Here is a 12,570-nt window from a genome sequence, read left to right as displayed (position 1 = left end):
ATTATGGAAAAGTAAAAGAAAAGATTCTTTCATTGTTTTACAAACCCTCCCCCAGGTCCCCTCCACCATGCAGCCCTCGCTCTAGTCTCCTGTGATGTTCTGTTCAACTCTTATACTTCATCATTTCTTTTGTTTTGGTTTCTTGGCGTTCTCATGCAATTGTCAGAGTCTTCCCTCACTTTCATTTTGGTCTTTTCTTCTGTCTTTGTAATGACCTTTTTAAAAAATACTGGTTTGCTTACAAAGTTCATATACATTGTTTTTCACACCAGATCTTTTGATTTTTTTTTTTTCATTGATGATATCCTTGATGTCATCCCACAGCTCATCTGGTCTTTCATCATTAATGCTCAATTCCTTGAACTTGTTCTTGAGATGGTCTTTAGATTCAGATGAGATAGACTCAAGGTTGTATTTTGGTTCTTGTGGATTTGTTTTCATTTTCCTTAGCTTCACTTTCTATTTACAGGGGAGTAGTTGATAGTCTGTTCCACAGTTAGCACCTTGCCTAGATTCATAATAATTTGATCTGAGACTTTAAGGTTTTTTTAGTTAATTAGATTTTAAAATTTTCAAAAGATACTCGGCACGTATTTTATAGAAATATCTGTAAATACATAATGAAAAGAAAATGTGTTCTTAAACTATAAGATTCAGATAAGATCCTACTAATATTAGCCTTACTCAATTTTCAAGTGCCATATTACAAAGTGCTCCAAGGGTTTATTAATGTTTATTAATTAAAAGTATCCATCTTTATTTTGGGGTATATTTCCACAATTACATAAAAGATACCACTTTTATATATCAGGAGAAATAAAATACTTGTCATTTTCTCTCATATGTATTTTGGAATTGTTTTATTGTTATGAGATTGTTATGAGCCGTCAAGTCAGAATCAACTCAGAGTCGACCTTCCAGCAGGTTTTGAGCAGGTGTAAAATATGTGAGATGAGACTACACAGCTTTCTCCTCTGGAGCAGCTTAGGACTTGAACTTTATGCCTTTGGGTTCACAGAACAACCCCTTGCCACTAGGCCACCAGAGCACCCTTTTTTTTGCAATGAATACGTCATATTACTCTTCTCGAGTCATTCTCTTAACCACTGTCTGCAGCAAGATTGCATGCTACTTTATGTTGGTTTGGTAGCTTTTTTGTTTTTTTAACAACTTGACCGATGGTTCACATTTTGTCCTTTTTTTCTTAATTTGCCTTCAATTTGGATTTATTTAATTTTTTTTTTAGGTATAAGTCATTATTACTTACAGGTTCTATATGGCTAGTTGGAAAACATCCCAGTAACTCCAAATTATTGATGCTTGAAAAAGATTGACTGAACATGCATTTGCTGATTACCTTTGCTTTCTATTTCATAGCAATAATACCATGCACATAATGGTACCACGAGAAAATCCCAGTAGAAAGTTAATAACTTTGCCTTCTAATTCCACAGATTTATCTTAAACTTATAAGATAATATATGCAAGTCTTGCTAAGTTCACAAAGAAATATATAAATAGTGCCATCTACAATGGAAGATGAACAAAAGAGTCTCTTTCTTCGTCACAGATGGTTATAAGAATGAATTTCTATAAAACCAGTGCACTTTTTGTCTTTAAGCCACTTCTCTTTTAACAGAGACTGTCCTAAATTTTAATTTTGATAGAAAGCATTTTGCATGCTGGGAGGTAGGAAACATAAGGAGGGTAATTAGGATGGGATTTAAATAATTCACTTGCATTTCCTTGCCAATAAAATAAAGTATGTCCTCTTAGGTTGTTTGCGATTTTTTAAAATAAGCTCCAAAATATGTCTTTCAATTTATTAATATTGTAAAAGAAAGAAAAAAAGCCCCGACCACAGCACTGTAACTTCCCAGATTGAATTTTACTGTTTTCCAGCAATCATTTAGAGACAAGTATAACACTTTTTCGGTTTTCACATGTATTTGAACTGCTGTTGATGGCTTCCCAAATCAGGTCAAGCGCACCGTCTCTGCAGGAATATTTGCCAGAGGTACTGTATGCTCAAATGGAAGATTTCCATGTTTCATAGTCTACCTCATTTATTTTCCAGACCTCTGAATTTTTCATAGTCAGTAGCAACATCTCACTTTATGAATCACGAGATCGTTATTAATGAAATAGAGTCAACAAGGCTGATTTGTTCTCTCTCTTTGCAGCTCAATTGCCAAGCACACAAATCAGAGAGGAAATATTTCTAATTCTACAATGGTCTTGAAGCCAGTAAATCTGGGATTAACTCATCATACCGATTATATCAAAGCTCTTTAGGCTCATTGCTCACTAGGACATAAAATTGAATGATAGACACACACTCAGGCCCATACCAGCATCATAGGAAGAATTCCAAGGTTTCCTTCCAATATTCAGAAAGCTCTGATTGGTGAGAAAATTAGCCATAGTCATTTATTGACTCTCTACTCCGTGTTGGGCACTTTACATTCATTACCTGAACTTTAGAAATGCTATCCCACAGCTCTAGATGTTTTTACGGGAGACCGATATGTGAGATATAGACTTGAAGTACAAAAGGACATTCATTGTTCCTTAAATTTTCTTTTTTTCTAGTGATGTTGTTGTTGTTGTTGTTTTGTAATTCCATGCTGAATGTTTAGGACATGTCCTGGAAAGTACATGGTGAATATAAGCATAATCATCTGATTATTTTATGCTGTTAATCTTTCTATTTGAGGGTAAGATTGAGAATTGATTCAAAGGTACATAATAAAGGTCACGGATAAGGGTGACTTTCTGGTACAGCTTCCCAATGCTCATTGTACATTATCAGCACAGCTTTTTTTTTTAAAGATAAATTGCTTTTGATTGCTTGAAATTATCCACTCAATGGAATGCCCAAAGTTAGTTATAGTTATTTTAATTATGAGGGTACTATTTTTTAAATATCAGCTAGGAAACTTATTCCCCCAAGTCATTATTCTTGTGTTTCTTCCTTTCACCTTCCCAAGGAGTGAAAATTACAGGGGAGGGGAGATTTTTTTTTTCTCTATAATTATATTTTATTAATTTTCATAAACATTTACAGAGATTTTGGGCTTCCACTCATTCATTGTTTCACTATTCTCTCTACCCTCCTCCCAGTTTGTTCTTGTCCAAATGCCACAGTGCTTGTCAAAGCCAGTTCTGATTAATCTTCTTTGTCAGTGTATCCTTTGCCATTCCCTATCACTCCTCCCTGAGAGAGACTTCACCCTGAGTCATAAGGAAAAGGGGACGGCGTATTCTCTTAGCTACTTCCTGCTGAAAAGGGACGCTGTGGGTTTCAGGGTGAAGATCTTCTCTCACTACTCTAAAGGGCCCCTTTGGCAGTAGGAAACACATAGACTATTATGGAGATTGATTTTGGAATTCATATGCACTCTTATTGATTGTGCTTGGCTGTACATGTTCATATCCTTGAAGATGTGTCATGGGGGTGTTGCAACCTAGAAGACACAAATTTGACTAACAAGTTATAAGTACATGAGTCCAAAAATTATGGAAAAGTAAAAGAAAAGATTCTTTCATTGTTTTACAAACCCTCCCCCAGGTCAGGGGAGGGGAGATTTCAAGTCAGTTAAATTACAGTTTCTTCTTTAGAAGAGCATATTGTAAATGTGCTGATAAAAATGAAAACACATATACTAAGATTTTAAAATAAGCAATGCTGCCTCATCAAGCTCTTCCCTTTTAGCTTTAGTTTTAAACATTTACTTTGTTCGGGACAGTGTGTCCTCGTTTCACCTTGCAGTGGCATTCCAGCCCTCTTATGTTACACTCATTAGTATTTCTTTTAAGCCACTTCCCACTGAGGCAACTTTCCAGTTTTACAGAGGCCTTGAAATGAGGTTCACCTGCGTAGAATCGAGGGCTTTAGTAAGTTTAACCTCCATAATCAGAAATCCCATTAAACCATTTTGAAGACATCATCATCATTATCATCATAATGTGGATTACTGTCAAGAGAATACTTTTTTTTTTAACCACTTAAGCTCACTCTAAAGTCTTGAAGCAATGAAGATGTCTAGATCTTGCCATCTGCACCTTGATTCATTAATGACTTGAATGGCTTACCCTGTCATGAAATGATCATTAACCTTATTCCACAGAAAGAAACACTTTTAATATTTAAACAGAGGCGCTAAACACATTTGAATGTGAGTGGAAATTAGAATGTCACTTCGAAAACAAGATACCAAGTCTAGTAACTGATTGACCACTTGTATTATGCCCAACATTTTCAGTCATTGTCATTGCCAATAAAGTGAGTCCATTTGCCTGTGTGCTGTGAAACAGTAACCCCTCGAATAGTGTTTTAAGGTGATGCCATGGAGAAGTGGAGCACACGCAGAGCGTGTTAGAGAGTCACAGGGCACATGAGAAGATTAAGGCTCTGAGAATTCCTGAACCCAAGAGCCCACATTAACTTGGCCTAGTGCATATCAAACTTACTTGACTATAGGATTATATTGTTGTTGTTAAGTGCCATTGAGTCATAGGCGATTCAAAGAGACCCTATGAACGAAAGTCCTCACTTGTGTGACTTTCATCCTTTCTCCAGATACATAGGGTTTCTGGAGACAAGCTATTACGGAAGTGGATGCCACTGCTGCTTCCAAGATTGTTTTAATCAGGGAGCTCCACCAAACACTGTCCACCATGGGTAACCATTATTGCATTTGACACATAGGATTATAGTCTTTATGTAATTGAGACCCATGGAAGACACTTTGGGAAAAATGCTTTTCTAGACTGTAGAGAATACTTTCAAATCCAAATCTTATTTGAGCCTTATTTCATCCTTAGATGAACTTCATCTGTTTATATAATGTGATATCTAAGGGTGTTTGGATTGGATAGAAGCTAGGGTAACTAATCTGGTACGGATGAGGGGAATGAGGTGAAGAAACATAACTCCATCCTAATTAAAGAAACTGCCCACCTAATATCCAGATGCTTTGCAGATAGCGACAAACGTGGGATTTTCATCCATGTAAAGGAAAACGGAAGGCGGTAAAATACTGGATCTCAAAAACCTCAGCTATCCGCCCTGAGGTCCCGGTGAAACAGACGTGAACTGAAATGGTGACTTGTTCATCGCCATCAAGTTGGAACCAACTCGTAGTTGATCCTCCAGTGGCTTTTGAGAAACTATAATCACACAGAAGATTACCCATCTTTCTCACATGGAGCAGCTGGTGGATTCAAACTTCCTGCCTTTGGATTGGCAGTGCAACTCCCTACCCGCCAGGCCACCAGAGCTCCCTAAAAGGTTACTAGGCTAATCAGTTTGTCTAAACAGGGAATCTTTGAAGAAGCGCATACCCACAGACTAAATTAAATGAGGGCCTAGAAGTTGGAAATGCACCTTACAGCTCATCCGTAGGCAAATCTCATGGTGTCTGATTGCTCCGGAGGAGGACTGGGACCCTGCGCTTGGAGCATGACTTAATTTGAAAATCTAGGGGAATATGTGCTCAGTTTGCTTGAAGCAATTGATTTGGGACTAGACCTGCAGTTGAATATCATCAGTAAATAAGCTAACAAGAATCTAGAGATAACACAAAAATAGAGGAATCAAGGAGAGCTGACAGAGCACATACGTAATTAGTGTTATTACCCATCCAATAGAAGGATTGAGGTCAGAGGGATTTATCCTCTCCATTCATCCAACCATCCATTCATTAATTTCTGCATAATAAATTCATATGCCTCATTCAAAAGAAAACTCCCTCAAAAAGATGAAATGACTTCCTGTGTTCACAGAGGTAATGTGTGCTAGAGAACCAAACTCTTTTTTTTTCCTTTTTCTTTTTTCTGCTCTACTCTGGCTGCTTTCTGTCTACCATGGATAATATATCTTTAAATGAAAAACATTTGTTGTATTTTAGAACCCTTTCCCCTTTTATTTTTCTTTTTTCCAAAGAGAACCTTATATAGTGCTCAGCCCTGACTGAAGCAGGAATGGGAAAGCCAAAGTCATCTGTGCCCAGTCTACCTTTGCTCCCCACAGAGTCAGCTCTCTATAGCACTGTTGGAAAAGCATGCTTTAGAACATTCTTTAATAATACCAGAGGACTTTATTAGACCACAGATTGAATCAGAGGCTCTTTGCCTATAGTGCCAATCACTTCTGCTGTCAGAAAACCGTAGCTGGTTTATTGAGGTCTCACCATGTGCCAAAATGTGCTTAAGACTGGAGATGGGACAGAGGGGCCATTCTCTCTACTGCAGCATCAGGAACGCGGCTCTATCTTCATTCTCTTTAGCTCTCTAACAGCCAGTACACTTCCCAGTATGTGCAACATAGCATGAAAGAAACTCGTTACGAAAGAGCAAGACGTTTCAACTAAAACCTCCTTCACGTCCTATAAAGAAAGACCCAGACTCCTTCTCTTATGCATTCAAGCCCCAAAATTGCTGGCTCCCTGCTATTATGGACCCATTCCATTTCCTATTTCCACCCTCCCCTGCACTCCTAAATTAATACAAAAGCCTGACCCTCTAATTCTAAGATACTGCTCACAGTCTCTAAGTGTCATGCTTGTCAATGACATTGCATGTACCACTCCCTCAAGCCAGAGTGCCCTGCCCTCTGAAGAGCCCTGCTCATCCTCCAGGGCCGTCACTGCCTCAGAGAAACCAAGTCCCCAGGTGGACAGAGTGTACGTTCCACAAGCCCCTCAGGCACTTCATATGCCCATTAACATGGCTGCTGATTGCTCTGTTTTATTGGTGGCCGTTTGCATGATCCTCTCCTTGGTGATCTATGGAACTTCAATGATAATAAGTGCAGGATCTTACTCTGTTCTGTGCCTTCCTAGCCTGTTCTTACTAGAGCCTTCAGAGGGAGCTCTGGTGGCTTGACAGTAAGGACTTGCACCACCAACGCAAAGGTACACAGTTCAGATCCATCAGCTGCTCCAAAAAAAAAAGACGGGCAATCTCCCATTCAATTTATTGCCTCTGAAAACCCGCTGGGCCGTCAGCTACAGGTTGCGTCCAATTCAAAGGTACACAACAACAAAAACAAGTGCCTACTGATAAGGAATTGCCCTAGCAACCCAAAGGCATGTGGTTCAAATCCACTAATTGCTCCATGGGAGAAAGATGGGCAGGATCTTCCCTAAGCCCCCTGGAATGTCAGCTGTGAGTCACTTCCAGCCTAACAGTACATAATATCAACAAGAGTGCCTCCCTGGATGCTGAGATAGTAGTAATTTTTAGATAAATGGCCCTCTCCCAAAAATTAGCCTTATCCAACTGGAAAAATTCATGTGTAGATTCCTTTAATTCTCTGTTCTCCCCATTGATGCACCCCCCCCCCTTGCTTTGGCCTCACCCTAGTCTGTGACTGCCTCCCAGCCACCACAACTATGAGGTGTACAAGGCTTCCAGTCATGCTACGCAGTCTCCACCTGGATTCGTTAAGATTGATCTGCCTCTCCTTCCCTGGCACCTCACCAGCCCCATCTCTCCACCTCTGACTCGATCTCAGTCCTTTTCTGTTGTTGTGGGTTTGCTGTTAACTTTAGGCTCAAGACAAAGAACCTTCTTACCCTCACCTTATTTCTCTCCTTCCTTGACTTTCTTTATCCCTCATTTTACATACAACAGATGCAATCTGATTTCTGGCTATAGTCAAAACAGAACAAACACATTGAGATAATGAAGAATATATGCAAAAACCAAATAGATAAAGCCCAATAGTTGCTAGGCAATGTCAAATCCACCACAGCTTACAGTGACCCGATGAACAACGCACTGAAACCTGTCCCCATCCTGCACCATCGGCCCCCTCTCGGCCCTGCTCGGTCCCACTGTTGCAGTCACTGTGTCAGCTCACCTTGTTAAAGGTCTACATCTTGTTCACTGATGCCCTGCTGTTCCAAGCCATCAGACAGTAAAGGTGTAGAATGAGATATTCCACCCAGCAAATTAGCAAGATCACAAAAGGGTATCCACGGCCTGTCTGACTGCCATGCAGAAAAAGGCCTCTTCCATAACAGCTTTCTTTATGATTTACTCTTTTAGAAACATTTCTCACCACTGTGAGACTATACGTTCTTCACTGAAATTCAGAAAGTCTCGGGTCAAGAATGATGTCCTTCCTTGTCTCATAATTTGTGTGTTTTTAATGCAGAAATAATATTAAGAACTAGATAGGGAGTTATGGCTAGAGGGTTCCTGTAGTACTTAATCATTGTTTTAGTTGTTGAAGGCCTTTGAGTCAAGCACGACTCATAGCAACCCTATGAACAAAAGGCCTGAAGACTCTCTACAACTATCAACATCTATCAAAGTTCACAGGGTTTCTGGAGGCATGTTATTTAGGAAGTGGATACCACTGTTAAGCAGCTGTAATTTAATTGTGAACCTCAGGTCCTTCATAGGTAAAACAAGAGTAATACTTGCCGTTACATATCTCCTAGGTTCTTTGTGAATTTTTTATATGCCTTCTATATGAGATTGTTGTATAATATTTTATTAACATTGGGGTTTTTTTTTTAAAAAGTAAGGTCAACTTTGATACCTAATAATAATGATTTTTATAAGCTTGAATTTTTATCACTGAATAAATATTCCATTTGCTCTCAGGAATAGTAGTCCCTGCTTTTTCATTTCAAAGTAGAAAAAAATTTTGTAAGAAATTGTAACATAGTAAATAGAATAGCCATTTATCCTGAAGAATACCATCAAACTATCCACTCATACTCATTGATATACTATTAAATTTCTGAGTCATGTCTCCTGTAATCTCCTAATCCCTGGAAGACAATTCCAGTCACTTTATAAATAAAACACAAGGACTTCTAAGAGTTATTTCTTCTTATTCCCCCAGGTTTTCTTCCTAGCATTTCCCTACTTGCAGCCTGTACGTCAGCCAACTGAAAATACTTGTCTTTCCTTTAACACACCCAGTATCTCTGGAATATCTTCTCTTCCCTCTGCTTTGTTCTAACCAGAAATACCTTTTCCCTCCTTTATCCTGTTGCTCTTTGTGTGCTGCAAGGCATGCATCGAGTATCATCCACCCTTTTCTTCTTAGACAAAGTTACATTTTAAACTCACTAACCAGGGCTTTGAACTACTCCTTCTGTTGCTGCCTCTTGCTGAATCCAAATCCACATTCTAAATTTGTCCTTCAACTCTGGTGGCCTAGTGATAAGTAGTTGCGCTGCAACCCAGAGGCAGGCAGTTTGAATCCACCAGTTGCTCTTGAGGGAGAAAGGTGGTCAGTCTCCTCTCATATGATTTACAGCCTCTAAAAACTTGCTGAAGGATCAGCTATGAGTTGGTTCTGACACTGACACATAACAACATTTTCATAAGGATCCTCTAGGACCTTGCCCAACCCTGGATTCTGATTCGATATATCTGGCATGAAAATGCAAATTCCCAACAGGGAGCAAGAGAAAGAACCACTTCCAAGCTTTACTTGCCAACCCCCTCTCCACCACAGCTACACCCTCCAAAAACTCATCGAGTAAAATTTGGCTCATGACAACCCTCCAAAAAGTTCCCAAGGCTCTAAATCTTTAAAGGAGGAGACTTCCCATCTTTCTCCTACAGAGCAGCTGGTGGGTTTGAACTGCCAACATTTTGGCTAGCAGTCTGACACATTATGCATTGCATATCCCAGGATCCGTAATGATACATGGTTCATAAGGTTATAATTTAGGCTTCTTTCCTCAATGAAAACGGACTATATATCATTTCTTTTTAATATCTAGACTAGTTGGTATATAGTGATTGTTGTTATATACCCTTGAGTCAGAACCAACCCATAGTTGACCCTTCAGCAGGTTTTCAGAGGCAGTAAATCACACAGCAAGAGATTACCCATCCTTCTCCCACAGAGCAGCTGGTGGATTCAAACTGTGTGCCTTTGGGATTGCAGCACAGCTTCCTTCCACTAGGCCACCAGAGCTCCCTTTTATGTTAATGTTGCATGACCAATCAGAATCCTAGTAATCTAAGAACATGGTAAGCACATAAATTTGTAGATAAGCATATTTCATCCAAGGAACTCATCAAGTAAGGTAAGACTTTGGCACAGACTAGAGAGATCTTGAAGATCTGTTTCTTTAGAAATATTAATACAACTCAGATCTTGTTGTTGGAGGAGAAGAATACTGTAGCAAAGGACAAAGTATTGTTGCAGTAGGGAAAAAATATCAAGGTATCACCTACAATAAATTATGCTTGCTTTAGAAGGCATGCATTGGTTGGCACTGAATTTTTAGCAGGCAAGTAAGAGTATATGTTTTATCCTTTAGAAATACATCTTGGCTGGGGTGGAGAATGAATATGAAAAGAGCTAGAACAGAGGCAGAGAGACAAGCTATTTTTAGTCACCATCGTATAGTACTGGAAACGTAGAGGAGGTTACAGACCCCACAGAAGTTACTGCAAGTCAGTCCCAGGACTTGCTGACTGACTGTACATCAGGTAAGGAAGAGTGAAGGGTCAAAAATAAAGCCTTTGGTACCAAAAAAGAAAGATACGGTTTTCGTTAAACTTTAAAACATGTCTGAGGAGTTGTTTGTTTGGGTTGGGTTTTTTTTCCCCATTGTGACTTGAATGAAAGCTTACAGAGAAACTGATTGTTCACTCATTCATACGCATTTCCCTCCTACCTCCCCCATTCAACCCATAATTATAACCTGTTGCAGATTGTTAATTGTATATGTTTATCTGCTTGTCCAGTCATAGCAGATTGACCTTTCCTTCACTTAGTCCAGTTTTAAAACTCTATTGGGTCCAGTTCCAGCAGCTTTCTCATTACAAGGATGGAAGCAGTCTCGATAGGATTAGTACTTGTTTGGATGGGGAGATGGACACCCTTGCAGATTCTAATGTTGCTTCTTGTTTTTTCTCAAGTCACGTAACACAGACCACATCCTGGATCCATCCTGTGACAAGTGCGCTGACCCTATCTTGCTCAGAGGAGAATGAAGAAGATTGTTCCAGAGGCCTTCCTGACCAGAAGAGCTGCTGACTCTCTGTAGGAAACTGTGATCTTCTGACACCTCCAGCCATGTAGATGACCTGAGCAGACACATCCAACACCCAACTGGACGAGATGCCACGTCTAAAATAGGAGGAAAGCACACACTACTTTTGAAGCTATGAAGCAGAGACTCTCATCTTAAGCTATTTTTATAAAACTCTTTGATATAACTTTATGTATTTACAATATCAGTTGCTACTAGATTAGTTCATTGAGTGCAATCCAGTCATACTTTCTGAAATCACGTATGATTAGATTTTATAGTAGACGTAATTGCGTCATCTAATTATACGTTTCAATTGTATATGTATTTTCTTACAGAACTTCAGATATGAAGCTGAATTTTTAGCAGGCGAGTAAACGTATATGTTTTATCATATATAATTATGTTTATAATTATGATAGTGAAAAGTTATGTGAACATAGTGAGACACTTGGTTTTACTTGACTAACCTTTTATATTTCTTATCATAAGAAGGTTAATACGTTTTGCAAGCTTTTTAAGGATCACATCTATCAACTATCTGACAGGCTGCTTAAGACAGTGTTCATCTTTATGGTATTTTCTAACCACATGCTTTTCAGACGTTGTTGAATTAAATGACACAGCATCTCTGTGAGGCAGATCCAGTGGCTAATTTTATTCTTGTGTTTCAGTTAGGATAACAGCAAGTCAGAGAGATGAAGCAAGCTGCCCAGGCCTGGGGCTCACATGTAGGTCTCCTGATTCCAGTCCAGACCCCTTTCCACCACACCCTGCTGTCTCTACAGAGCGAGGGCAAGTCTTAACCCCCCAGGCCAGCAGGGTTCTGTTGATGCAGCTGCCTGCACAGCTGCGTGCACCTCAGTGGGCACAGAGGTTGGAAAGGCACCTTTTCCATCAAACATGTCCCCTTTATAACCTCGCCGCTGTTGTTACTGTTGCTGTGTACCATCAAGTCGGACCCGACCCATAGATGACCTTCTGGTGGGTGTTCCAAGGCACAGAAGGCCTCTCCACCCTTAGCACTCAACAGGTAGGATATGGTTCAGTGATGTTATTTCAACAGGCTTCTTTCAGCAGCTCTTTATGACTTTATAACTTCTTGCCTAGCAGGTAAATGCCCTCAGAAAGGCTCAAAGAAACACCTAGTGAACTCATCAAGGATCCCTTTCCATTACAAATGTTGTTGTTGTTGTTGTTTTTGATGTTGATTGCCTTCAAGTCGAGCACAACTCATAGTGGCCCTAGGACACTGAAGCCTTTCTATAACTATTATCATTTATCAAAGTTCATAGAGTTTCTGGAGACATGTTGTTTAGGGTTTTGTTGAGTTGGTGCCAACGTAACCAGTCTTTCTTTAATATAGAACCCTGTCGATGTTCACCATTAACTTCTATTAAGTGACTCAGTTTTAGTTAGAAAATACACATTTTTTAATTTTTTTTTTACTGATACATTCCTTCAGGAAGCATTTACTGAGCCCCTTCTGTGCTTAGCACGGTGCCAGCCACTAACTGACCAAGTAGAACAAGAAACCAAACCAAAATCAATT

The 12,570-nt window shown here is 39.4% G+C and overlaps 1 protein-coding gene across 1 annotated transcript in view; it reads left to right on the top strand.

The window, feature by feature from the left end:
* Window positions 1–11,023, top strand: part of STXBP4 (syntaxin binding protein 4) — a 208,778-nt gene extending 197,755 nt beyond the window's left edge. Inside the window, exon 16 of the mRNA XM_006889457.1 lies at window positions 10,906–11,023. Within this exon, the coding sequence (XP_006889519.1) occupies window positions 10,906–11,023 (118 nt within the window). The remainder of the gene's footprint in view (window positions 1–10,905) is intronic.
* Window positions 11,024–12,570: the final 1,547 nt, after the last annotated feature.

Source organism: Elephantulus edwardii, unplaced genomic scaffold (genome assembly GCF_000299155.1).
Source record: "Elephantulus edwardii isolate Elephantulus edwardi_28Jun2011 unplaced genomic scaffold, EleEdw1.0 scaffold00077, whole genome shotgun sequence".
NCBI classification, from domain to species: domain Eukaryota; kingdom Metazoa; phylum Chordata; class Mammalia; order Macroscelidea; family Macroscelididae; genus Elephantulus; species Elephantulus edwardii.
Note: the sequence above shows the minus strand (reverse complement) of the source record. Positions and strands in the feature narration are given on the sequence as shown.